The sequence below is a fragment of the Bos grunniens genome, chromosome X, assembly GCF_055505025.1.
Source record: "Bos grunniens cultivar Pamir isolate PY7600 chromosome X, Bosgru_T2T1.0, whole genome shotgun sequence".
Classification (NCBI taxonomy): Eukaryota; Metazoa; Chordata; class Mammalia; order Artiodactyla; family Bovidae; genus Bos; species Bos grunniens.
The window spans coordinates 83,976,508-84,004,234 of NC_141194.1; the positions used below are offsets into that span (position 1 = coordinate 83,976,508).

Consider the following 27,727-nt stretch of genomic DNA (forward strand, 5'->3'; position numbering starts at 1 on the left):
AGTTAGTAACTTAATAATGCAATCATTCTCTTCTCTAATTAAAACACATAGGTAAAACTAGGATCCAACTTAAAAGGGTGGGTGGGAGTATGACTGTGATAGAAAAAAAAAAGCGCATGAAAATCACCTCCATATTAACTCTGCTCATCCATGAAATGATGTTTACGGCTTAGCTTATTTTTTTCTGGCGACTCAGGGCAGACATAGCAAGACTTCTCTAAATTTGTGCACAGCATAGTATAGTTCAGATCAATAGGTTTTATATGTCTAGAATAACATAAGCTGTTTCTGAGCATGTTGTAATCAGAATATCTCTTAGAATAAAAGGAAAGCCTCACCCTTGGTCAGTTCATATTTTGTGATTATGAAATGCAATTTTGGGGGGTCTAGAACTTTAATATAAAGAGGGATTGAGAGGAGACAAAAACAGAATCATGGCAGAGCAATAACCACAGGAGTGCTAAATAGTAAAGGCTGCTTTGGGCATCTTCCCTGCAGCTTTCTCCTCTCCTCCCTCTATCCCCTCCTCCCCGCTTCATTCATCGGCCACATAGAACCTGGGGACTGTGGCAACCAAGCCTTGTGAAAATTTGCAATCATCCAAAGCATTTAGAGCAGAGAGGAGGGAGTACTTGGCACTCTAACCAAGGAGAATTGCAAAGATTACACTGGGAGGTGAGCTTTGCATCCTTTCCTACATGTTCGGCCTATGGATGCCCCCATTTCATAATTATCCAACCTCCAAGAGCAACTTGGAGCGAGAAACAGACACACTATTCCTGAAGTGCATCTAGACACAATTTACGTGGCTTTGTCCTATGAAGTCTCGGCAAAACAATGTGTGACGTGGGCCTCCAGAGTTTGGGAATGACAACAAAAAAGTGAGATAAGCCAAGCAACAACTCTACTGCACACACATGAACCTGCTGCTGCAGTGCTATGACATCTCAAAGAAGCACTTTGATGCAAGCTTCTTTTGGGCCTGTGACGCACCTCTGGGAGCTTCCCTGGGCACATCTGTGAGCCATAGAGATCTGGCTGTAATGGACGTAAATAAAGAAAGAAAAGAAAGTTAAAACAGAATGTGGGACAACTTAGAAGGTGGGAGGAGATGAAACCAATGGGTCTGAATGGGGAGGGGAAATCCCTTCTAAAGCGGGGCGGTTGTGAGAATAGGGAGGCATTAACTACATCAGGGCCAGGGCAGCCTACAGGACAACAGATTCCAGAAAACAGAGAAAACGACAATGTTCCAAAGTTTGGATGCAATAATTCCAGTTTTGGCCAGATGCTTCCTCCATAAATAAGCAATTGTAAGAGTTACCATTACATGGCTAGAGAAATTACTAAAAGGCAGAAATATGAATTTGGAGGAAAGAAGGATGGCATCATGAAAAGCTTCAACAATAATTTGTAAGTCGTCTTTTACAACTGGGTGATCACAGGTAGCCAGTGGCCATGTGATGAACTTACAAATTTCAGTTCCCAATTCTGGTGAACCATTTTCAGTTTCACATGGGAAGTGTCTGTATGGCTAAAATTCAAAGAAGAGTTATATTGTGATGCTGAATTTAACCTTGACCTCATTAAAGTGATTTTTCTGTATTTTGGAGCTAAAGTCATGGCTGGCTTAGAAAAAACTAGATTAAGGATTTCCCACACAGCCAGACTCTATGTTTGAATTTCTGAGTCATTTAAACCAGGGAAGGGAAACCATTTCATTTCAAACCATATTATGAACAATCTCCATTTTAATGTTGCTGTTCCAAAGTCCCATTTCCCACATAATAAGATCAGATATAAGGTAACACCTTTGTCTAAATAAAGATATTATTTACAACACTACAGAAACATGCTTTGACCCAACTGGTTTGATTTGGGATACAGGTCTTTGATTTCTGGCATTTGGGGTTACTCCAAGCACAGTGAAAAGGACACTTTTACATGCATTCATCACGCAATTTGATGCTAAAGCTTTAAGCCAAAAGTTTGAACTCAGGAGCCCATGCATGATCCCAGTTCTGATTCTAAGTGCAATTAATAGCATTTGGTTAATACTGTAATGGCCAAAGGAGTTATGAAGTGTTACAAAACCAGGTATGCATTGCACATAACCACTAGAGCAGACATCACTGGCATGATCATTACCATAATCATTAGAATATTTGCAGTTACTATACATTCTCATGGCACTTCTAAACTTTTGTGATAATAGTCATATGATCACTAGACAGCAGGAATAACTGCTGTCAACTGCAAAAGATCCTCCAGACAACTATACTTACCATGTGACTATGCTGGTGACATAAGGTCTTTTTTCCCTTTTTAAGTTGAGATAAACCAGTTCATCAATGAGACCTAACACTTAAATCTGAATGTATGCCACAAAGGGATGTAAACGGAAAGCCATCTCATTACTCCAAATTGAGGTACAAACCCCAGAAGTTAGATAGCTCATGAAGACCTAGACGTGTGAGCATCAGAAGCAGGAGCACATGTCAAGGCCTGACCATGTAGGTAATAACAACTAGATATACATCAAGCTGGGGATTATCCAGTGTAGTCCAGGAGAATGGCAGCATGATACAACAGGCCAAGCATTTATCTTATCAGAAGAAATGATTATTTATATCACTCATACCATTTTTCCCTCTGATTGACTTGAAGCGACCGTCACAGGTCTAGAGGTCTGGAAGGGGGAGTTCTGAAGTATTTGGGACAAAAATGGCAAGATAAAGGGTAAGGACTTGTAATAGTTTCATACCCCAAATCTCACCTCCCAACCTAATTTTAACCTCAGGGTCCAAGCATATGATCAAGTGTACAAGGTTTTATGGGCCGATTAGTCAAAGGATAAGCACCAAGCAATACACCAAATCAGTGTCCAAATATTCTAAGTAACAGGCCCTTGGGACACAACTGGACTAGATAGTTCAACCAATTGCTCAAAATTCAACCTCAACAACTGCAGTGGGAAAATTTAGTACTATGTCCCTCCCCCTCCACATGCACACGCACATATACATAATCAATTAGTGGTATGGGGACAATTAAGACTGAATTCTAAATCCTACCAATAAAATGACTTTTAAAAGCTTATTATCGTTTGGTATTGTTAAAGTCAGTAAATATAAATCACAGGTTAAGATAGTAAAAAAAAAGAATTTGGTATTTAAAAAAAAACGTGGGGTCAGATAGTTATAAAAGATTATCATGATGACAATAAAGTACATCAGATTTCCAAATTTAGCCTGTGTCTTATCCATATTCAGTGGATTTCTAACAACTGCATCAAACACTTTATTTCAATATTAGATTTTTGAGAAGAGGGGAAAAGTTATTGTTTGGTTTGGTTCAGTTGCATTGAGCTGTTTTTCATGATTGGAAAGACTGTGCATCACATATTGCTACCCCACACCGCTCTGATTGTTTTTTTTGGGTTCTAATTGATAGCAAAGTGAAAACGACTTATCTACAGTCAGCAAAATGCTGGTGATTCACTTTCTTTCATTTCCATTCAAAACCCATAAAGAACAAAGATAGAAAAATTGTGTCATGTTGATGCATGGCAAAACCAAAACAATATTGTAAAGTAAAAAATAATAATAATAATAAATTTAAAAAATTGTATCATAAGATGTCAGACAAGTAGGAAAAAGTGGAAAAATATTTAAAAATTGGAAAGGAACCAGACTATATCACATGAGAACAGTGGAGGGGAAATTTTTCACATCCAAAAACAAAAAGGAAGAATAAAAGATAAGAGAAATATGAAATAAGACAATAAAACAGAAGAAAAGCACATAGAAAACAAAAAGTCAAAACTGGGGAAGAGAGCTCTTAAATAAGTGAAGTGTTTTAAGAGAAAACTTTTAATGATTAAGTGCTTTTACTGTTTCAAACGTCAGAAAAAAAGCATCATCTCTATGATTTTTTTAAAATCTAAACTTGTTCAGATTATTCAAAATAACAATATATAAAGATTTGTTGGTTTTGGTGGTGGTGATAATGGTGGTAGCAGTGACAGTGAGGTTATATTTTCTAAGTGTAGCTAACAGAATATTCTCAAATATGGCAAACAACAGAGACTGGGCTCAAATTCAAAGCCATTTAAATAATGTCTCTGATTTCAATGATGAAATTGGTTAAACCATTATCTCAACTTTATTAATGTCAGTACTTCTTAACATTCTCTTCTACTTGCTACTGAGAACATATAATAAGTTTATATCATTTTACAAGACTAAGATGTTTAATCAATTTCCATTTCATTCTCACACAGCTTACTTTTGGAATTAAGAAAAAAGATAACTTGTCTGTTAATTTAGAAACATGGTTTGATTCTCTAAATCAAATTAATTTGTTCCTTCTTTTCAAAAATTTAATCTTATAACAAAGTCTACTCACTAACCATCATGTTATGAAATAGGAAATTTACTTATTTAATATCTAAATTTCTAAGAAGCCAAGAATCAATGGAGATGGTTCTACTAAAGGTTTTTTTTCCAGAATGCATTCAAATTTACTCATTATCTCAAAATGCACATTTTGACTGAGGTCCTTACTAGTATGAAAAAGTACTTGATCTTCCTGAGGACATATTTCTACCCATATCTTTTCCTTTATCCATCTAAAAGAAAAATGCTACATCTTTAAAAAAAAAAAAAAACAGGCATAAAATATCATAGATCTGAGATTATGTGCCATTTGGGCACTACCAATATCCAAAGAAAGACTGGATCTATAGCTATAGCCTTCTGGGAAATTCTTATTGGTATTTAGTATATATACAAATATTATATATATACAAATATAAAGTAAGTATATAACCACTAAAGCACACAATACACCCATTAATATTTCTTCCTGAAACATGAGGTTTGTTGTTTTGAATGTCTATAAAATATACCTGTATATAGGCCTAAAAGTAAGCTATGTTCTTGAAATCAAAGGGAAAAAAAGGTCAATTTTACAGAGACTTTTGGTTAGTGTGGTTAATTTATCTAGGTAATCCAGGATCCAATGTAAAGCCTGAATTATTCAGATAGACTGTCTTCATTGGCCAAGTTGAGTCAATGGTTCTCTGATTCACTTCAAGTGATAAAGAACAATGTCAAGTTGAGTCTATCTAGACTACGCTTCCTGTGCCATAGCAAATTAGCATTTTCAATCAAGTTGAAGGCTAACCACAATTAGACATTTTTGTCATGATGAACAAAATAATTTTTCCAGTTCTAAAGCCACTCTCTAGTTCCACCTGTGATAGACTAGGCAAAGTCCATCTTCCTTGAAATCACCAAAAACATCAAGTCTGATATTTTGGGACGTGGCAATTCTTCTTTGAAACCGATTTTCACAAAGGAATTTTTTCATGCCTTACAAAACAAAATAAGAAGCTTACTTACAGTGAATTCCCCGGTGACTGCATCAAACCCCACATGAATCGTATGTTCAAAGTCTGAAGGAAGAGAGATCTCTGGGCGCTCTTTCTCTTTCTTCTTATTGGCTAAAGGCAAAATGTTAACATGTATTTACTTGGGATAAAGTTTTGGCATCCATAAGTTGTACAGTTAGGTTCATCAAAATAATTACAAAGCTGAATGACAACTGAGACCAATGCAATTATAACAATACTTAACTCCAGAATTTATAATTTTATATAAGTAAGTGGCCGAGAGTTGGACAAAATGTCAGGTCCAAATAATTTACAAATTTCCAAATCCAATTCAAACAAAACTTGTAGTCAAACTGATTTATATCTTTTACCAGTCTAATGATATAATCAACAGGTATCTAGGTAGATTGTATTTAACTGGCTTTGCTGAATCAAACATCACCTACTAAAGAAGAAATTCATTAGACTCAAGTAAAGCTAACCTTTACTATTAGAAAGAATGAATAGAAAAGTGCTTAAACTATCTATATGTGTTTATCTATAAGTGTTTCTATGTTAAACCATAGCTAAATATCAAGTAACTAGAACTTTTAAAATTTACATGTTTACATTACAAAACATATCTTAACAGATGCTTAGTCTTCTGTCAGTGAGAATATTATTGCAAATCAATAATGTTGCAAGTCTCTCTTTATCATTAAAAATGTTTTAAATCATATCTTACCCAGAACATTGCTAGTAAAAAAAAAAAAAAAAAAAAAAGAACAAATTGCTGCTTTTTACTGAATTAATTCCAGGTCATTCCTAGACACAAAATTTCATGCAAAGATGGACACAATAAAGGATAGAAATGGTATGGACCTAACAGAAGCATAAGATATTAAGAAGAGGTGGCAAGAATACACAGAAGAACTATACAAAAAAGATCTTCATGACCCAGATAAACACAATGGTGTGATCAGTAACCTAGAGCCAGACATCCTGGAATGCGAAGTCAAGTGGGCCTTAGGAAGCATCACTATGAACAAAGCTAGTGGAAGTGATGGAATTCCAGCTGAGCTGTTTCAAATCCCAAAAGATGATGCTGTGAAAGTGCTGCACTCAATATACTAGCAAATTTGGAAAACTCAACAGTGGCCACAGGACTGGAAAGGATCAGTTTTCATTTCAATCCCAAAGAAAGGCAATGCCAAAGAATGTTCAAACTACCACACAATTGTACTCATCTCACACACTAGCAAAGTAATGCTCAAATTCTCCAAGCCAGGCTTCAGTAATACGTGAACTTCCAGATGTTCAAGCTGGTTTTAGAAAAGGCAGAGGAACCAGAGATCAAATTGCCAACATCCGTTGAATCACTGAAAAAGTGAGAGAGTTCCAGAAAAACATCTACTTCTGTTTTATTGACTATGCAGATCATAACAAACTGTGGAACATTCTTCAAGAGATGAGAATTTCAGACCACCTCACCTGCCTCCTGAGAAATCTGTATTCAGGTCAAGAAGCAATGGTTAGAACCAGATATGGAACAACAGACTGGTTCCAAATCAGGAAAGGAGTACGTCAAGGCTGTATATTGTCACCCTGCTTATTTAACTTATATGCAGAGTACATCATGAGAAATGCTGGGCTGGATGAAGCACAAGCTGGAATCAAGATTGGAGGGAGAAATGTCAAAAACCTCAGATATGCAAATGACACCGCCCTTATGGCAGAAAGTGAAGAACTAAAGAGCCTCTTGATGAAAGTGAAAGAGGAGAGTGAAAAAGTTGGCCTAAAACTCAACATTCAGAAAACTAAGATCATGGCATCTGGTCCCATCACTTCATGGCAAATAGATGGGGAAACAGTGACAGACTTTATTTTGGGGGGCTCCAAAATCACTGCAGATGGTGACTTCTGCCATAAAATTAAAAGACACTTGCTCCTTGGAAGAAATGTTATAACCAACCTAGACAGCATATTAAAAAGCAGAGACATTACTTTGTCAACAAAAGTCTGTCTAGTCAAGGCTATGGTTTTTCCAGCAGTCACGTATGGATGTGAGAGTTGGACTATAAAGAAAGCTGAGCACCAAAGAATGGTGCTTTTGAACTGTGGTGCTTGACAAGACTCTTACGAGTCCTCTGGACAGCAAAGAGATCCAACCTGTCTATCTTAAAGGAAATCAGTCCTGAATATTCATTGGAAGGACTGATGCTGAAGCTGAAACTCCAATACTTTGGCCATCTGATGCAAAGAACTGACTCATTTATAAAGATCCTGATGCTGGGAAAGATTGAAGGTGGGAAGAGAAGGGGACAACAGAGGGTGAGATGGTTGGATGGCATCACCGACTCAATGGACATCAGTTTGAGTAAACTCTGGGAGTTGGTGATGGACAGAGAGGCCTGATATGCTGCAGTCCATGGGGTAGCAAAGAGTCAGACACGACTGAGCAACTGAACTGAACTAGAAACCTCAAACCAATTCCAATATTTTGTAGCTATTTTTCCATGTCCTTATAAATTTTGTCATCAGATCAGATCAGATTAGTCCCTCAGTCGTGTCTGACTCTTTGAGACCCCATGAATCGCAGCACGCCAGGCCTCCCTGTCCATCACCAACTCTCGGAGTTCACCCAGACTCACGTCCATCGAGTCAGTGATGCCATCCAGCCATCTCATCCTCTGTTGTCCCCTTCTCCTCCTGCCCCTAATCCCTCCCAGCATCAGAGTCTTTTCCAATGAGTCAGTTCTTCACATGAGGGGGCCAAAGTACTGGAGTTTCAGCTTTAGCATCATTCCTTCCAAAGAAATCCCAGGGCTGATCTCCTTCAGAATGGACTGGTTGGATCTCCTTGCAGTCCAAGGGACTCTCAAGAGTCTTCTCCAATACCACAGTTCAAAAGCATCAATTCTTCAGCGCTCAGCCTTCTTCACAGTCCAACTCTCACATCCATACATGACCACTGGAAAAACCATAGCCTTGACTAGCCAGACCCTTGGTGGCAAAGTAATGTCTCTGCTTTTGAATATGCTATCTAGGTACGTCATAACTTTCCTTCCAAGGAGTAAGCGTCTTTTAATTTCATGGCTGCAGTCACCATCTGCAGTGATTTTGGAGCCCAGAAAAATAAAGTCGGACACTGTTTCCACTGTTTCCCCATCTATTTCCCATGAAGTGATGGGACGGGATGCCATGATCTTCGTTTTCTGAATGTTGAGCTTTAAGCCCACTTTTTCACTCTCCACTTTCACCTTCATCCAGAGGCTTTTTAGTTCCTCTTCACTTTCTGCCATCAGGGTGGTGTCATCTGCATATCTGAGGTTATTGATATTTCTCCCGGCAATCTTGATTCCAGCTTGTGTTTCTTCCAGTCCAGCATTTCTCATGATGTACTCTGCATATAAATTAAATAAACAGGGTGACAATATACAGCCTTGACGAACTCCTTTTCCTATTTGGATCCAGTCTGTTGTTCCATGTCCAGTTCTAACTGTTCAAAATTATTGTCCTCAAGTAACAGATTTTTAATAGTGACACAATTATGAATAAATAGTTTAATAGTTAATAAGTAAAAAAACTTTAAAGGAATAATCACTGAAGAAATAAATTTGGGAACTGTAATGAAATTAGTCTATATCAAAACGATCCCAGGAGGAAGTTATGGTGGAAACACTGTAAGATGGCATTTATATATCAGCAAATTTGAGTATGTATCTCTGCTATGGCTGCATTTCACAGTCAAAAAAGTAATAACCTCCTAATACTGGGTAAGTCAGCATGAACCAGTTTTGCCCAATTGAAACCAATCAACTTTAGAGCTGCCAGGGTGGCAAATTTAGAACATTCTGGTTCAAATAGATGTTTCCTTGCCCTGAGTTTTAGACAACATTCAATTAACCATAATGGATTACTGGTTCTGTGGGTTGCCAGGATAAATTTTAAATTCAAAACATTTCATATCCAATGGTCACTCTTATGGCTTCTGTTCTCTTTTGACTCTCTCACTGCTCCCTTTCGCCAGCCAGAGGACAGAGATATGGGACACAAATATGGAAATTCAAGAAGTAAGAGGATTAAGATACAAGATTAGGAAAGAAAGGTTGAGGCGGTCGGGGGGAGTGGGTGAGGGGGATAAGGGTCACTCAAAGTTTTTGCCTGGCCATAGAACACATTTAGGACTCATTTTGAAAAGTATATATGTGCCATCTAAATTCAACTCGGTATAGATTCCACATTTACAGTGAATCTATTTTATTGACTATCATTTTAACTGAACAATGAAGATTAGCATTTTCTGTAGGTACTTCTACTTCCCTTGCATGTTTATAGACCATAACTACCACTTAATAATTGTTCAACTACCACTTTTACTTGTCCAGAAAGGCAAACAAAACACTCAGCTTTCTTTTCTAGCCAGTCCGCTGATCACCACTGATCACCCCGCTACTCCTGTAATCATTTTCTTATTTTCCTCTTTCCTGATCTCCCATTCATGTTGAACATAGCTAACCACCTCTCTTTCTGTTTCCTCGACAATGTGGTCTAATCCTCCTCCTCCCTAAGTAATCATTCTTTGTTTGATGGGCATTTCTTATTCTGCCTTTCCTTTCCTAGCACAGTCTTTGGCATTCATTTCTCTTGGATGGCATTCACTCCCAGATACTAACTCATGTTGGGTAGTTTCCTAATCTGTGGTTGGCAGGGGTAGATATAGATTTTGTGGGTACAAAGACTTTATGTGATTTGAGAGGAATATTCCCTTTAAGTAAAAACAATACAAAAATGGTAGGACTCCTTCAAGAGCCTTGGAAGAATCCCAAGTGAGAAACTCTGAAGAAGCAGCTGTATTTACTTCACAGTAAATCTACTGGTAGTTGGTGACCATTCTGGTATCAAAGACCACTATGAAATATCTAAAGAAAGCTGTGGTACTTCTGTCTACAAAATTGGATTATACACACATATACACACTTCTGAATATAACTTCAGAGGCTCAATATTTCCCTAGGATCCAGGTTAAGAACCCCTAGCTTAGGCTATATCTTTAATCATGATATCAACTTGCATTCATGATCTCTCTTGCCAGCAAATAGGCTCTCCCTATTTCTCCATTAGCAATGACAGCACAACTGAAGCATGTTGACTGAGATGTAAATAAATGTTAGTTGCTCAGTCGTGCCCGACTCTTTGCGACCCCATGGACTGCAGCCCACATGGCTCCTCTGTCCATGAGATTTTCCAGGCAAGGATACTTGAGTGGGTTGCCATTTCCTTCTCCAGGGGATCTTCCCAACCCCGATATCGAACTCATGTCTCCTGCACTGCTGGCAGATTCTTTACCAATTGAGCTACAAGGAAAGTTCCACTACTTAAGTTGAATGACGAGAATCAGCTTAATGGTGTCTCCCTAAGGCCACCTGACTGCCAGTCCCTTACCAGCCTAATTATGCCATTCTCATCATGTAGCACTAATTATAACAGAGGCAGGACATCCAAACTGCTCCTCCTTCAGTGTCCATATTCTCAGTGAAATGATAACCACTCACTGCCCAGATCAGAGAAGGATTAAGGCTTTGGACTCCTCCTCTTTGGGAGACTCTAAGCAATGAAAAGATTATGACTCTCTCTCTCAAATAAAAACAATCCTACTTCATTAAAAAGGTAAGGAAGCCACAAAAGTTCTGATGTTCCTATGATGATTAACTTGTCTAACTACTGTATATCCCAAACCAAACTGTTTTCACATTTTGGGTGCCCTAATTTGCTGGGTCTTAGACACATGCTTACTCTGGCTATTGGGTATTCCAATACTGGCCCAACTGCCCAATTCTAAATTTGGGAGCTTCTTTGACTCCTTTGTTAATTCAATCTTAATCAGTCATCACGTTCTAACTCATTTTGGATCCATCTTTGTTCTTTCATCTCCACAAATCATCATCATCTTAGTCCAAGGCACCAGCATTTTTCACCAGGTCTTATTATCTCCAATTTTGCCCTCTGTGATTCATTACTCTGTGGCCAGAATAACCTTTTGGAATATACGTATCTGACCACATTCCTGCCTTTAAGACCCTGCATTATCCAGATATTCAAAGATCATGCACCCTAGCATGTGAGCCAAGGGCCTGCATGATCTGCCCCCAGCTTACCTCTCCACTGTCTATTCTTGCTGTGGCCCCCACTGTTCCTTATCCATTTCATACTCCCTCAACTGCCAGCTTCTCTCTTACTGCCAAGCTTTTATACGAGCTAGGCTGAGGCCTGGAAAGCCTGACTTCTTACCACACGCCTCTGCTTTGTGTGGTCAACTCCCATTAATCCTTACTCTTGAAGACTCACTCTAGCATTCTCTCTCCTTTGGCAAGACTTTTCCTGTCTTCCTTCTGCAGACAAAGTTAAATTCCCTTCTCTTCCTGCTCCCATAGAGTGACCCAGTGTATACTCTGAGCTTGGCCCTGATTAACACTGCATTTTCATTTTTTCTTTACATACCTATCTCTGTAGCTAAAATTTGAGACACTTGACAGCAGAGACTGTATCTTACTCATTCTCACATTTCCTAACACACAGCTTACGTCTGCACACGTAGTCACTAGCATTTAGAGAATATTTACCATGTGCAGAGTGTTTCTAGGGTTATCTCATTTAATTTCAACCACAATTTTATAAGGCAGAGCTGCTCAGCTGGTAAAGAATCCACCTGCCAATGCAGGAGACACAAGAGAGGCAGGTTCAATCCCTGGGTTGGGAAGATCCCCTGGAGAAGTAAATGGCAACCCACTCCAGTATTCTTGCCTGGAAAATTCCATAGACAGAGGAGCCTGGCAGGCTACAGTCCATGGGGTCACAAAGAGTTGGATATGACTTAGTGAGCATGCACTCACACACACACACACACACACACATTGTTGTACAGATGAAGAAAGTGAGACTCAATGAAGTTAAACCACATATGCAGGATTCAAAAGCTGACAGAGCCAGGATTTGAATCCAGGTCCCAGCTGTGTCCACAGAACCTAAGTTCTTAATAGTTGCACTGTTTATTATCCAGGCTTTCCTAGTGCCTCAGAAGGTAAAATAATCTTCCTGCAATGCAGGAGACCAGGTTCAATTCCTGGGTTGGGAACATCCTCTGGAGAGGGAAATGGCAACCCACTTCAGTATTCTTGCCTGGAGAATCCCCATGGACAGAGAAGCCTGGTGGGCTACAGTCCATGGGGTCGCAAAAAGTCGGACATGACTGAGCAACTTCCACATTTATTATCCAGTAGCATTAAAAAAATCAATAGATTTGAGCCTAATCTTCAGCAAATGTTCAATGACTGGATCCTAAGTAAGAAATTTTTTCTTTCTTTTTATTTTAAGGAATACTAAAAATATCTGTATCTCCTCTAGAGAATTCTCAGAGAATTGGTTGTTTACATTAAGACTCAGCCTAACCTGAATCCTGGGCTCATGAGATGCAGTCTGTTCAGCTCTGGATTGATATTTGCAGAGAGCAGAAGCACAAAGAAGAAGCACCACTTTGTAAGACTATCAACCATATTCTATCAGAACCTAGAACAAAGGTCACAAATTGGTGACTAGACCACAAATTACAAATGGTGTTTAGTACTGGGACCTTCTGCATGTGTATGGGTTCTGGCTGTAACTCCAGGGGTCAGCTAGTCTCTCCAGAGTCTTTCATCTTGACATCTTTCTCCATCCCCCTACATTTTAAAGGAGAAGTCATCTGTCATCTCCTATATTCTTCACTCCAATGTTTTGCATTTCCTCTAGTGACTAGGGCTTACTCCATTAAAATCCCTCTACACCTTCACTCCAACCTCTTCGTTAAAGGCACTGTTTACTTCCTGCCTTAGGTTCTCAAACCTCACTATGCATCACTTTTGTGTGGGAAACTTCAAAAAAGTCAGAGAGAGAGTGAGTGAGTGAGTGAGAGAGAGAGAGAGAGTTGGAGGGGTGGTAGAGAGAGATTTCAGAGCCCTACTGCTAGAGATTCAGATTTACTCTGGGGTTGTCCCCAGAATCGTTGATTTTTAAAGGCCCTCCAGTATTTCCTTAAGCAGCTGGGGTTGAGAAAAATCATTTTAAACCCTGCTATCCAACGAAGGTATCACTTTCTCAGATTATCCTTGATGGACGCTGATCATTCTTCCCCATTCCATGTCTTTAGGCCTAGGGCAATGGAGAAGGGCAGAGTTGCCTCATTTTTATTCCAAATTGTTTGAGATAAGTAATTCTGCACTTGTCTACAAAGACCCCTCCTTTGAGGTCACTGCCATTTAGTTCTCCTGGCCAAGTCCCCTTTATCATTGACTTGGGCTCCCAATATTCTTTCCAACACTCAGTGCTGCCATCTTGCTGTTAAACATAATATACAAATGGGCACCTCTGTCACACACACCCTCACCTTTTAAGTCCTTGATGCCCCTCAGCTTTAATGAACTTCATCTCCTTTCCACTCCTTCAATCCATTCCCATGGCCACCATTACACGAGTGGTTCTTAACCAGGGCTGCTCATCAGAATAACCTGTAGAGTTTCACAAAAATCCAAATATCTTGGGCCCACTCAGAACCTACCCTATCAGAATTTCTGAAAGGGAGGCCTGGGCAAATGATGTTTTGAAGCGCCACAGATGATGTGCAGAGTGGAGAATCACAGCTATGTCAGGCCTTTTCATTATCCAGAATGACCCTTTCTCTGTAATATTCTCTCAGATAACTCTGTTATCTTATTCTCTGGGCCCAGCTTTCTCACTCTTTCATGTCATTACTCCTATTTTACTTATTCTTTGATTTCAACAAAACCTCCAATCCCTGGACCCTTCCATTTTTAGCCAACTTCTCAGCTTCTTCCTGGCCTGGACTCTACAGTACATCATTTAAACTGCCCTTAACCCACTGCCCTGGAAACTATGCTACTTTGACCTCCTCTTTCAACTCTCCAACAAAACCTTACCCTGATCGAATCTAGCCATGAAACCTCCATTTCCATACCGAGGCTGGTAAAGTTGTTGGGGGAAAAAATCACAACCATGTAGACTGTGCTGGACCAGAGCTGGGTCATCAGTGGTGCTTGCAACACCCTTCTTGGCCCTGGCCAACTTCCTTTCCCACTCCTCTTAGGGAATACTCTAGAATTTCACCACTTCACTCAAACTTCTGCTTCATTCTCTCCTCTACTTTCAGCATAAGAAATTCCTTCTACTTCACTGGAAAAAACAGAGGCCATGAGTTTAGAACTCCTTTGACTTCACTTCCTGTCCCACTCCTAGGAATGCATCTCCATTAGTAACATCTCCCTTCACATCTTACTGGAACACTGTCCTATCCTTCTACCTGAGGTTTATACCCTCACTGGTGCTCCACTGTTCCTGTCCCTCTCATTTCTCCATGGCGAGGGGCGGGGGGGGGGGGGTGTCTCACTCCGTTTATTCAGTCTCTCCCTCTCTACTGACACTTCCTATCTGGCTTTAAAAGTACATGCTGAGATTTCTTTTGTCCTTAAAAATTAAAGCTCCCTGCTACCACATAGCTTTCTTCAGTTGCTATAATCTCTCAACCATTCCTTCTCTAGCTTCAACTTCTTGAAAAGGCAATCTAGACTTCCTTAACCCTCACTCTTCAAACCACTGAAATGAATCTGAGGTCCCAAACTGATCTCCTCCCTGAGATAGCCATTTTTCAGTCCTCACAGCCACTGACTTCACAGTCAAAACTGACATGCGGACTATGATCTTCATGAAACTAACGTCTCCTCACCATCTTTCACACAATTCTTTCCTAGAGTCTATTCGTACATTTCTGGGTCTTCTGTAGACTTTAACTAGTAGTCCCCAGGAGCTGTCCTAGGTCCTCATCTCTTATCATCAACACACTTTTCCCTTAGGTCACTTCATCTACTTGTGTGGTTTCAATTACTATCTACTTTTGAGACTCCCCACGTGGATCTCCTCTGACCCCATGGAGTTAACCGCCTATTGAACACCTTTATTTGGCTGCCTCACAACCCCCTCACTTGAAATATTTTCAAAAGAAAACAAATTCTCAACTGCCTTTCCCCATCTACAAGAAGAAACTACAGTTCCTCTTGTGTTCCCTACCTCACTCTCTTTAGCTTCTCCTGTCACCATCTGATTAGTTGCCTGCATGCTATGCATGCTCAGCCAGTCATGTCTGACTCTCTGTGACCTCATGGATTGTAGCCCACCAGGCTCCTCTCTGTCCATGGCATTCTCCAGGCAAGAATACTGGAAAGGGTTGCCATGCCCTCCTCCAGGGGATCTTCTTGACCCAAGGATCAAATCTGCATCTCTTGCACCTCCTGCATTGGCAGGCAGATTCTTTACCACTGAACCACCTGGAAAGCCTGATTAGTTACCTAGGTCTTATTAACTCTTCCTCCTAAATGTTCTCTCTGCATTGCTCTCTTTTCTTCTTACAATACTGGCCCTTAGGTTAGACCTCTGTGATTTCACACCTGTGTGATTCCCACAGCCTGACTTGTCTTCTTTCATGATGCCCCCATCCTTTGCACCATCCACATTCATTCTTCTCCTGTGGCTACAGTGATATTTTGAAACACAAATCTGATATTATTTCCCTGCTTCAGTGTTGGCCCACTGCCTTCAGAATCATATCCAAAGCCCTTTTGTATGCCTTAGTATGACATATATAAACCCTCTAGAACCCAATCCCCAATTACCTTCACAGCTCCATCTCCCACCCTTCCCCTTAGCACTCTATGCACTAGTTATGCTGAACTACCTGTAGTTATAGTCATAGAACCTCAACTAATATTATGTCATGCTTACTGCCTTCATAATTCTGTTCCTTGTATCTTAAATCCCACCCAACTCATACATAGCTGGCTCTATTCCTTCTTTAAGACTCACCTCAGTTGAGTGGTCCCCTCCTCCAGGAAGCCTCCCCTAACTGCTCCTTCCCTCAGTCTTCAATAGACACCCCTCCTCAGTGCTTACTTCTCTATTGCACTTACCATGCTAAACTCTACTCACTCACTGACTTGTCTGTGTCCCTCACTAGGCCATCAGTTCCTTCAAGGCAGGAACTGGCACCTACTCACCTCTGTACCCCAACATACCCCAACGCCTGGTGCCTGATTCACTAAATATTTAATGAATAAGCAAATGAAAAAATGAATGGATGAATGAATGACTTTCATTATATGAAATGAGACCCAATATATGGAGACAGGTCACGCCTATTTGCCATTATGTGTTCATGGATGAGGAGACACTTATCCAGTTTCCCCAAGAAGGCTGGAGGGGTGGGAGGGTATGTTTTAGAGCTGCACTGGGTAGTGATGGCAGTGTTGCTGTTTTCCCCAACACTGGGGATGACCCTGTACTCATTCAGGCACACCTCTTGCCAGGTGCCACTTTAGGGTCAAAAGCATATATTGGTAACTCAGTTGTGCTGGGTTCAAGGTACAGCAAAGCAACAAATACTCCCCTGGACAAAATCCCAGGGCAGTGCTATGCTTGCCTTCAGAAAGCATTTTATAAAACTGTCACCTGAGTCGTCTTTGTTGTAGGAGTTCCATTTGTCATCTTCCCCTAAAATTCCTGGAAGTTGTTTTGGACCTTCTCATTGGATGTCATGGTCACATGCAGAATTATTTTTTAGAACACTATCTAGCTCCTTCAAAGCAGAGCATGAAGGAAAAGAAAAGGAATAACAGAGGACAGACATAGAGAAACACTTTCCTATATAAATTTGGCCTAAAAGCATAGGACAATCATGATTTTTAGAAAAGCAATGGAAAGCATGCAAAATTACAATGTATGGCATAAGAAAAAAGTGACATTGAAAGCCATAATAATACAGAAAGATAAAAAAAAAACAAAATATTATATAAAACATTTTTTAAATGCAGAAACAATTTTTCCAAAGGAGGGGAAAAGACCACAGAGGCTGACTAGTTCTAAACAGCAACATTTCACAACCTTGCTTCTGAGGAACAATGCTTGCTATGGTCCCAGCCCCCTTTCCTCGGAACCAGTCAGTGGGTCAATTAACCAGTAGACTTGGAATTGTGGATCAGTGCAGTGACAGATTGTACTGGGTGACTCACTGGGAACCTAAGGAATGTTCTAAATGTGTGATCTCATTGGGGAAATAAGCTTAACAAACATGAAACAGTTTGACAGAAGACAACAAAATTCTGTAAAGCAATCATCCTTCAATTAAAAAAATAAATTAATTAAAAAAAAAAAAGAAACAGAGACCGATAGTACCAGACTAAAGAAAATTTGGTGCTAAGTTGGGAAGAACAGAGTATAAAGCTTGTTGTATGTCCAAAGAAAAGAAGATCAGAGAACTCTGTGGTGGAGAGTGAGGGCTTGCTGGAGAGGAAGGAGAGTTTGAGAGATGGGTCTTAAAGAAGGGGTAGGCAGGAAAGGTAAGGCATCTCAAGTAGGAAAAATAGGAGAAGCAGAGCTTAGACATTGGAATATCCATAGCACACTGACGAGGAACTGAGAAGAAAGAAGAGTAAATGGATCAGATATAGTCTTAGAAATCAGGAAGAAAGAAGAAATTGGACAGTCATAAAGAGTGTGCTTGGAATGGCTTTTGAGCAGATGGATGTGATGATGAAAAAGGTGTCTACTGTAAGACAAACCAGGTAGCTTTGTGCTACTCGGTACACATGGGATGATGGGGGCAGGCTTCAAAATGGCTGTTCTTTCACACAGGCTGAGGAAGAAAATAAATGGTGGGGATGGAATCGGAAGATCCATCTGCCACTGCATCTATTGCCTTGGAGATCACCTGCTGGGCATTTTCTACATAAACTGCGTGTGTGTGTGTGTGTGTGTGTGTGTGTGTCTGATTTGTGCACCTAAATCGAAAATGACCTGAGGACAGAGAACCTTGTCTTACAGGTAGGATCCCCCCACGACCCTCAGCACAGAGAGACACATAAAAAACAGACACCAATCTTTCCTGAGTAAAATATGTAAGTAAACTGCAAAAGATGCTCCAGGTAAGCCTATATTGACATCCAATTCTGTTCTATCTCATTTTTAAACTGAGGTAGCTAATAAACTAGCTCCGGGCTCAAATTCAGCATGCAGCTCAGATTTAATTGGCTGGTTGCACACAGATCTCTATCACGTGATTTTCCATTAAGCTCATTTGAGACAAAGGAGGTCTAATAACATATTTCACTAGGAGGCTTGCACTGGATTTGCAGCCCTCCTAGAAGGGTCGCTCGTCCTACAACCCCTAGCTTGACACTAGAAGTCCTCTTCTGCTCCCCCCACCTAGGAGCAATCTGTACTCAGTGTTGTGTGTTCCTGAAGCCAAATAACTTGTGTGGACAGAGAGGTCATTTCTGGCAGGGGTAGTACAGGTGGCTGGGTTAGAGATGCATCATATTAAAATGCTTGTTTTTCACTTCAACATTTCTGAGCTTTGCTCTAGGAATGCCATGTTAGAAGGATAGAGAAATATTTTCAAAGGGCCACCCATCTCCTATGGGTGACAACCTTTACTTTTCCTAAGAGACAATCTTTAGTGACTTGGTCACTCCTTAGCTGGATGAGAGACACTTTTAGTGGTTCGATCATTTTCTCTATTTCACTAAGAGGCTGCTAGTCAATGGCTCACAAAAATCATGTATAAAATGTTACCCTTGTGGTCTTTCAAGAATTAGAATGCCTTAGTGTCTGCTTAACTACCAGGAAAGTAAGTTAAGTACTGCAGTTGGTGCTTTAATTTAAAAAAATGCCATTTTGCTCCATCCCCTGTTTTGTGGGTCACTGAGCACCCTGAGCCATAAACCTCCCTCTCTCCCAAGGGAAACCTTTTGCAGCCTTATTCTTGGATAAGACTAAGTATCCCAGAACAATTCTTTCTAAAGCAACAGAGCAGCCTTGCAGGTGGTTTCGAAGAGGCGAGTGCTCAAATAACAATATTGTGATAGTTTCAACATTGTTAATCAGCTACACTCCAATATAAAATAAAAAGTTAAAAAAAAGGAAGTGAGTGCTCATTGTGAGGACAATAGTTCCAGAGGGACTGATTTATGCAAAGACGGTGCTAGTTTTTGGCCATTCTGCTCTATAAACAAACATCCTGTTGGAGAACATATTATGAGAGGGGACCCACAGGAATGTCTCACCTCCTGGATTCATGAAATGCACATTTTCCCTTACACAGGAGAGAGACCAGTTATCTAGTTTTCCTTTATTTATTTATTTATTTATTTTTGGTAGAAAGAATGACATTTTGTGGGCCTTCAAATTTATTTTTCCCATTGGAAATACCTGAAAGTACTATGTGGTAACTACAATGGAAAATTAGGCCTAAAAATAGATTGAATTCTTTGCTCTATTTAAAGCAAGGTGGGTAAACGATTTAAAAAGAGGTTCTACATAACAGATATATTTCTGGCTTAAACCTAGCATCCTGGGCAAAATACACACTGATTGAGCAGAAAAGGAAACTAATGTTTAGTAAGTGAGGGAAAGGGCCCAAACCCTTAAACATTGGATTATGAATGAATCTAAAGGGAGGAAGGACAGGCGACTCTATATAGTTCTTTAATATTTTAATTATAAAGTATAAGATATTTTTGTAATAGAGAGTTAAAGGATGGAAAAATATAACACAGGAATCAAGGAAAAATAATTAACAATGTTCTTTTTTTAAACAAAGGCTGTTTCCTTCTGCTAGCAAGTTATGCCCTCAGGAGGAGTAACTTGTAAAAAGGCATGACTACTGTTGTAACTGTTGAATGAAAAAATAGATTAGATGCTCTTAGGTTTTACTTGCTTCCATAAAAATTCCATTTTTGATATTTCACTGGCCCCAAACCTATTTTTAAAACACATTAGGTGACTCTCTTTTTATGACAAGCAGTATCATAATCAATCACTGAACCAGGAGTCGGGATCTTAAATTCTAGGCCAGCCTCACTTTGTAAGCAGTAGTGGGGAAGCTTTGTGAAAGTCAGTTAACCTCTCTAAACTTCTGCCTTCCTTCGTAAAATGGATAAACCTTGCCTTCATCACAGGAGGTTTGAAGGAGGTGATTGATATGAAAGTTCACCAAATACTATAACTCTACAACTGCCATCCAAAAGACATCATCTCACTAGGAATATACATACATATTAACAGGGTGACTGTTTTTGCTGGAAAATTAAGGAATCATGTCACCATCTAAACCCAGCACTTCCCATCTACTGAATGATGACCTTTCAAACGTAACTACCAAGAAAGGAGATTAAATTGGGCTATCATAAACAGTCACTGCTTTTATGTCTTTTGTTATATTAGCAAACCCCAGATGTATATAGCTGGGAAGGCCCATAGGGGAAGGTTCATTCTCCTGTCTTCAAGTAGAATGTGCTAAAGCCATTAGACTCCATCCTCCAATAAAGAACCTAGAAAATTTCAACCTTAGTAATTGATAATACTTAATCGGCATATCTGGAATTTCTTTATGGCTAGTTGCATTCCCTCTGGTGGAATAGTAAGTCCACTTCCCCCTGTCAGCTCTTCAGTGTCTATGAAAAACAATATATGTTCTCTATAAAATCGGCAGCCTTTAATGCATAGATAAAAACTCAAAGTGGTACCTGATTCTGCAAGAGTAGCTATAAGCCCAATTCAAAAGTGGCATGTTCCATGAGGATGATAGGGAAAAGGAAATGATGGTCCCATGTGAGCCCTTCTAGTGACCCCCCACTCACATACAGACAGCCGTCAACTTCAGTGGTATCATCTTCAAAAGCTTGCAGCAAAAGTGATCATTCTGGCAAATTATCAGGAACCTGACTCTTACCCATCTTCTTCCAAGGCAACACACACTAGTTTCATTCGCATTTATACCCAATTCACACATGCAACAATTTCAATGGACAATATTGGAAAACTAAAAGGAAATATGAGGCAATGCCCTTAACCATACACTTCCATTCACATGGATAATTATATAGGGCACAAGTAAGTTTGAAGGAGTCGGGGAGGCCTCATTTGTTTTAAGGAGGAAAACAACTTCATATCCCTTAGCTGGTGTCAATTTTAGTCTCCTTGCAACCCTTCATGTTAATGTTTGATGTATCTCTCTTCTGCCTTCCTCTCTTCTCCTCCATTTCCTATATCTTCTGCATCTCTTAATCTCCCCCTCGTACACTCTCTTAATTCCTCATAATTCTCATAACTCTCATAATTCTCCCCCTCATTCCTCTCTTAATTTCTCCCCATTGCTTCTTTCCTTTTTTCTACTTATCTTCTAATCCTGCATTCCATACTTTTTTTTTTTTTGCATTTGTCTGCTGTCTCTAGTGGGATACCATATTTGTGCTCAACTTCCCTGTTTACTGGCCTTGAAATAGAATCAAAGGCCCTAGTACAGAGTGCATCCTTACCCCACCATTTTCCCATTTCAAACACAGTGGACTTCTATGAGTAAAGGGGGTAATATAGGAGGCTCTTGCCCTGGGGCAGAGCACTGGCCCTGGAGGACAAGCAAGATCCTATGTCCTTCAGACTCCCCAAAGGGCAGAGCAATGACCTCCAAAGAGTACTCTTTGCTGAGCTGTATGGTCTACATTTGAAGAACCAAGAGGTATTGTAAACACTATCCAGGATGTAGTCGTCTCTGACATCTGGCTTTCTGCTACGAAAATCTTCAATTAAGTTAATTGAGACTCCCACTCATTGTTAATGCAAAGAAAATAACCTTGAGCTACTGCAAAATTCCAAAGGGTCTTCAGCATCACTGAAGAAAGATGGCATACTGTTCAGCCTAGTTAGCAAACTAAGAATTTTTTATTGTGAGCAATTAAAGTTAATAATGTCTATTGACCAAAACATGTGAATAACAAGACCATAAAGGATAACTGAATCTTCTTTAATGTTAAACAGTAACAAAAAACATGAAAAAAAGTTTTCTTTCCTTCTGAGTGGCAATAAAAAGGACCGTGTGATAGAGTAGCACAAGCAGAAGGTTTGGAGTTGGAAAGACTCAGGAGATTTCTGGCTTCTGGCATCTGCTGTGTGAGCCTAGGCTGTCTACTTAAATGCTTTGAGCTTAAATGGCCTCACCTGTAAAAGGGGGGTAATACAGAGTAGTTATTAGAATTGAAAGAGTCAATACATGTAATGTGCCTGGCACAGGCTTGACACTAGGAACTAACAAGTCAATCGTAGATCACTTTCTATTCGTCCTGATTTGCTTTATCCAACTATCTCCTTGTCTGCTTCCAGGAAGTAGGGGCCTTTACTTCCATCTGCAGGGCTCACCAGCTCCCAAATCTCTGGATTTCTCACAAACAAAATACACATGAACTGTGCTCCCTAAAGACACAGCTCTTCACACAGCATTGCATACCCCCTGAAAGACACCTAAAGCTCTAGTGCAGCACAAGACATGAGACGCATAAGCACGCTTCAGATGACACAGACATCACACAGGACGTGTCCCTTCCGAAGGTAGCCTCACCTGCCTCTTTCCCACATGTTCTTCCTTTAAGAGGAACTATGCCATTTTCAGAATCCTGGGTGATTCACTTGTCTCATTGCCTTTGCCTTACTGTTTTATTTATTCATGTATTTTTTATGGATTTATTCATCCATGTATTTATTCCCCACCATGTTCCATAATGGATATAAGGTGGTTTACAAGAAAGGGATGGGATGGGGAGGGACATGGGAGGGTGGGGTCAGGATGGAGAACACATGTACACCCATGGCTGATTCATGTGACTGTATGGCAAAAACCACCGCAATATTGTAAAGTAATTAGCCTCCAATTAAAATTTTTTTTAATTTTTTTAAAAAAGAAAGGTAACAAGGAAAAGTGCCCCTGGCTACTTTCACTTAGAAACTGGAGTGGCCCTTGTTGTTACCTGGATGCTAAGCCCCTGGAAAGAAAAGGCACAATTGTTACAGATTTTAAGGCTCCTCCCAACAAAATTCTTAGTTTTCTCTTTCCTTTTTCAGTCAAATCTGAATAGTTTTTTTTTATCCACTTGAGAAACCAGCCAAAGATATTTTAGGTAGAGGGAAATGAAAGCAAAGAGGTCTTCCTTTGTTTCCTGATTTCAAGGAATTCACGCCTGAAGTAGTGGGTCTCCAAGTGTGGCCCCTGGACTGGCAATATCTACATCACCTGGAAGCTTGTTAGAAATCCAAATTCTTGGGCCTCAAGCCAGATCAAATAAACATGAAACTCTGAGAGGTGGCAGCAGGCTGTGTCTGAACAAGCTCTCCAGGGTGACTCTGATGTACAATAAATTTTGAAACCCCAAAAAAAGAATACACAAAATACAGTATGATAGCAGCAGAAATTCAAAGTCAATCAAGTGAAAGGAAAACAAAACAAAGATAAGCTCATAAAATGGAGCCTGGATGAAAGCTATACCAAGTGCAAACACACCATAGAGGCCCATTACAGGTGCCAGGCATGGGTCACACATTTGGCACTAAGTTTTCAAGCAGCCAACAAAAGAGAAACCTAATCAGTCTCATACTTCACAGGGTCCATAAAAGAAAAACGAACCTCGTGTTCAGGATATCCTTTTCCTGGTCTAAATTCTGAAAACTTTTCTATGGTGAAGCATCATAATACGGTGGCCAACTGTCCCTCTTACTTTGCTCTAAAACCAAGATTCAGCTCTTGGAAGGCCTCCAACAAAGACAGGTCCTCAACCTGGAAATTATATTTACTGCTTGTTTTTCTTCTACCTGTCTTTTGAAGTTCCATTCGGTCAATGAAATGTAGCAACAAAAGAGATTCCTTAAAACAAACAAACAAACAGAAACCTCTGCTGTCACCAAAGCAAGTATTTTCATTTAACTCAAGAAATAGACAATATGACATTATTTGTGACAAAAATTTGGATAGGATCCCAAATAACCAACAAAATAAATGGTTAAATAAACCATGATGCTACTATATGATGAGATATTCTACACCATCATAAACTGTATTTACGAAAATTTTTTTAAACATAGGGGAAAATGTTCATGATAAAATGTTGAGTGAAAAAGCTGGTGTAAAACTATATATTATGATTTTAACTATATAAAAAACTATATATATATATAGCTATTAAAAAGTATGGAAAGCAAGCCACTAAATGTTAATATTGTTTCTGAGATTTGTGGATATGAGTGGTTTTTATCTTTTCTATATGTTTGTCTTTATTTTCCAAGTTTTTATTAATAATGACCATTTCCATATGATGAGAAGAACTGGGAGGAAAAATACCAACCCAGTTAATTATCTTTGGCTTGTGAAATTTTGGGTTGATTTTAACTTAAAAAAAAATTCCTATTAACTGACATATAAATTCTAGTTATGGACAAAGTTACTTAAAAAAAGAAACAAGAATTCTAAAACCTAGTTTTTTAGTTGTTTGTAAAGTTCCAGAATGATACAGATATAATAACACCTTACAATTACTTAGCACTTTAAAATTTGACTTTTAATAGCACTCTGATATTGAGAATTACATTTGATTATCAAAAATATTTTGCTAGGTAGGCCATGTCTTGTTATCTTCATTTAACAGGTGATGAAACTGAGGATCAAAAAAACTAAGTGATTAGCCCAAAGTCACAATAATCAGTGGCAGAGCTGGCCTTGACCCTAAGTCTCCAGAACCCAAGTACAGTGCTCTTTCCATTCATTGGAGACTGACTGTGGTATAACCCAAGTCATCACTCACAGGCAGAAACATATAAACAGCAACCCCTCCTTACCTATGAGGGTCAAGTTCCTCAATGACCCTCACCTATACAGGAGAGTTCCACTGAGGAAATTATAATTTTCTGTGATTAAAAAAAAAAAAATGGCAGGGGAACTGAGGTCACATGTGAACTTTTGAAAGTCCTCATAAATATTTTTTATGCAGTAAAACAAAATAATAACAGTACATTACATAAACAGAATAATGAGAATTGACATAGCTTGAATTAGTTAAAAGTGATAGGCTTGCATAGTTTCCATTTAGAGCCTGAAATGGTTTCCAGAGGTGATAAGGATGTACCCACTCATGGCAGTGGAAATTTGGGGTGATGGTGAAGCAACAAACAGAGGTGGACTGTTAGTTCAAATCATGGATCTTCATGCTCCAGAGTCTTCATCTAAGTCTGATCCTGAGATTAAAACAACTTGACTGGGGCTTTAGCCCTAACAAGCAAGTGAATTTCAGTGAAATGACTTAACAACTTTGGCTCTTCAAGATGCTTTCTGTCTTCTCAAGTCTTTTTCTGAAGACACCATAGCACATTTGCATAGAGTGCAAATCTTTAGCTCAAAAGAATGAAAATTCATTCTTTTTTATGGCCAAGTAATATTCCACTGTGTAAACGTACCACATATTCTTTATCCATTCATCGATGGACATCTAGGTTGCTTCCACATTCTGGCTGTTGTAAATAATGCTGCAATGAAGTTTGTCTGAAGGCAGCTTATTTGCTGTCTGGCACAGATATTTAAATGACACCAGTTAATGATTTAGGCTCTTCTGAGGTTGCTTTCTTCTGAACATGGTGTTGTAAAAAAAAGACTCCACCTCTTCATAAATTCAATTAAATCACTCAAGACTTGTACAAAGGCAGTTTATCAGCTGTCCAGCAATCATATTAAATGGTACCACCTGATGATTTAAGCTCTGCTGAAGATGGTTTCTGTCCAAAGTGATTTTCTTTTGAAGGCATCATAGCAGCTCTTAAAGAATTCAGCTAAATCACTCAAGCTCTGAACAGGTAAGCTTTGATATGTAAAGGTACACATTTTTTTTCATTACTTTCTTGGAGGAGGTTTTAATCTTGTTCTAAAAATTTTTCTCCTGTCGCTTAAAATTGTATTTGTCTCCAGTACTATAGCCTCCTCATTATCTTCATTGTCACTTATGATAATCACCTCTGGGGTCCTGTGAGCTTCCTGAGTCATCCTCTAGTCATCACTTAAATCAGCATCAATAGATTCAGACTCAACTTCAGCCAACGACTGCTCCTGTGCCAAATGTTCATCCTGACCCACAGCTTCTTCTTGTTCCAATATTCTTAAGGTCTTTAGGAGAAATCACTGAAAGACACTTCTCTATCTCTAGTCCAATTTTCTCCCATGTAATATTTTTTAATTAGAAAATTGCTTTACAATGTTGTGCTAGTTTCTACTGTACAACAATGCAAATCAGCCATATATCACCTCCCTCCTGAGCATCTCTCCCCTTTCCCCAACATTAATGGGGGAAATTAGTTTAACATTAATGTTAAACTTATCTAATGCCTCTTTTATGAAGAATACATACTTATTCTTACTCCACCCCTCCAGGTGATCACAGAGCAGGGCTGGGCTGCTGCTTGGAGCCTAGGCTGGGCTCCCTGTGTTATACAGCAACTTCTCACCAGCTATCTATTTTACACATGATGATGTATATATGTTGATGCTACTTTCTCCATTTGCCCCACTCTTTCCTTTCCCTACTGTGTCCACAAGTCCATTCTCTATGTCTGCATCTCCATTCATTGTCAATAGGTTCATCAATACCATTTTTCTAGATTTCATATGTATGCATTAACATATGATATTTGTTTTTCTGACTTACTTCACTCTGTATAACAGGTTCTAGGTTCATCCATCTCACTAGAACTAAAATCTGTTCTTTTTTATGGCCGAGCAATCTTCCATTGTGTATATGTACCACATCTTCTTGATCCATTCATTTGTTGATGGACACCTAGGTTGCTTCCATGTTCTAGCTGTTGTAAATAGTGCTGCTATGAACACTGGGGTACATGTGTCTTTTTCAATTATTGTTTTCTCTGGGTACATGCCCCATAGTCTCCCATAGCACATTAATGTTAAACTATCTAATGCCTCTTTTATGAAGAATACAGCATGAGTGATGGTGTAGGAATTCCATGCACTAGGATCTTTAGACAGAGGTGCCTTTGTAAGATCCTGAACAACAAAGTTATACATTAGCTTGGCATAAGTCTTCTTAAAGGTCAGACAAAACACTGTCTAAGGGCTCCAGGACCTGAATCATGCCACTGGTTATAAAGACAACGTTAAAATGAGGATGCACATTTGCCAATGCATCTGAGGAACCAAAAGGACAAGCAGGAATCAATACGACATTGAATTCAAGATTTCTTTTTAGTAGTCTTGAGCTTCTGCAAGAAAGCACTGTTAAACCCATCTCTCAAGGAGAGAGGGAGTCATCAGGCTTTTCTATTTGCATGCTGGTATATTGGAAACTTAGCTTAGTTGTTTCCTCTGAGAGGATATGGGCCTAGTTTTCTGCAGACCAGTAATGGTTTCACTGTGAGGTCACCTGAAGTATTGGC

General features: G+C 39.4%; 1 protein-coding gene across 18 annotated transcripts in view; it reads right to left on the reverse strand.

Moving 5' to 3' along the window:
• PAK3 (p21 (RAC1) activated kinase 3) overlaps positions 1–27,727 on the reverse strand; it is a 126,474-nt gene that overhangs the window by 69,196 nt on the left and 29,551 nt on the right. For 11 of the 18 annotated variants that reach the window (XM_086388084.1, XM_086388086.1, XM_086388087.1 and 8 more), the window contains one exon: positions 5,406–5,506. In XM_086388084.1, coding sequence (XP_086244210.1) covers positions 5,406–5,506 — 101 coding nt within the window. Of the gene's footprint in view, positions 1–993; positions 1,039–5,405; positions 5,507–27,727 lie in introns of all 18 variants that reach the window. The other 7 variants (XM_086388077.1, XM_086388073.1, XM_086388071.1 and 4 more) reach the window with 1 other exon arrangement.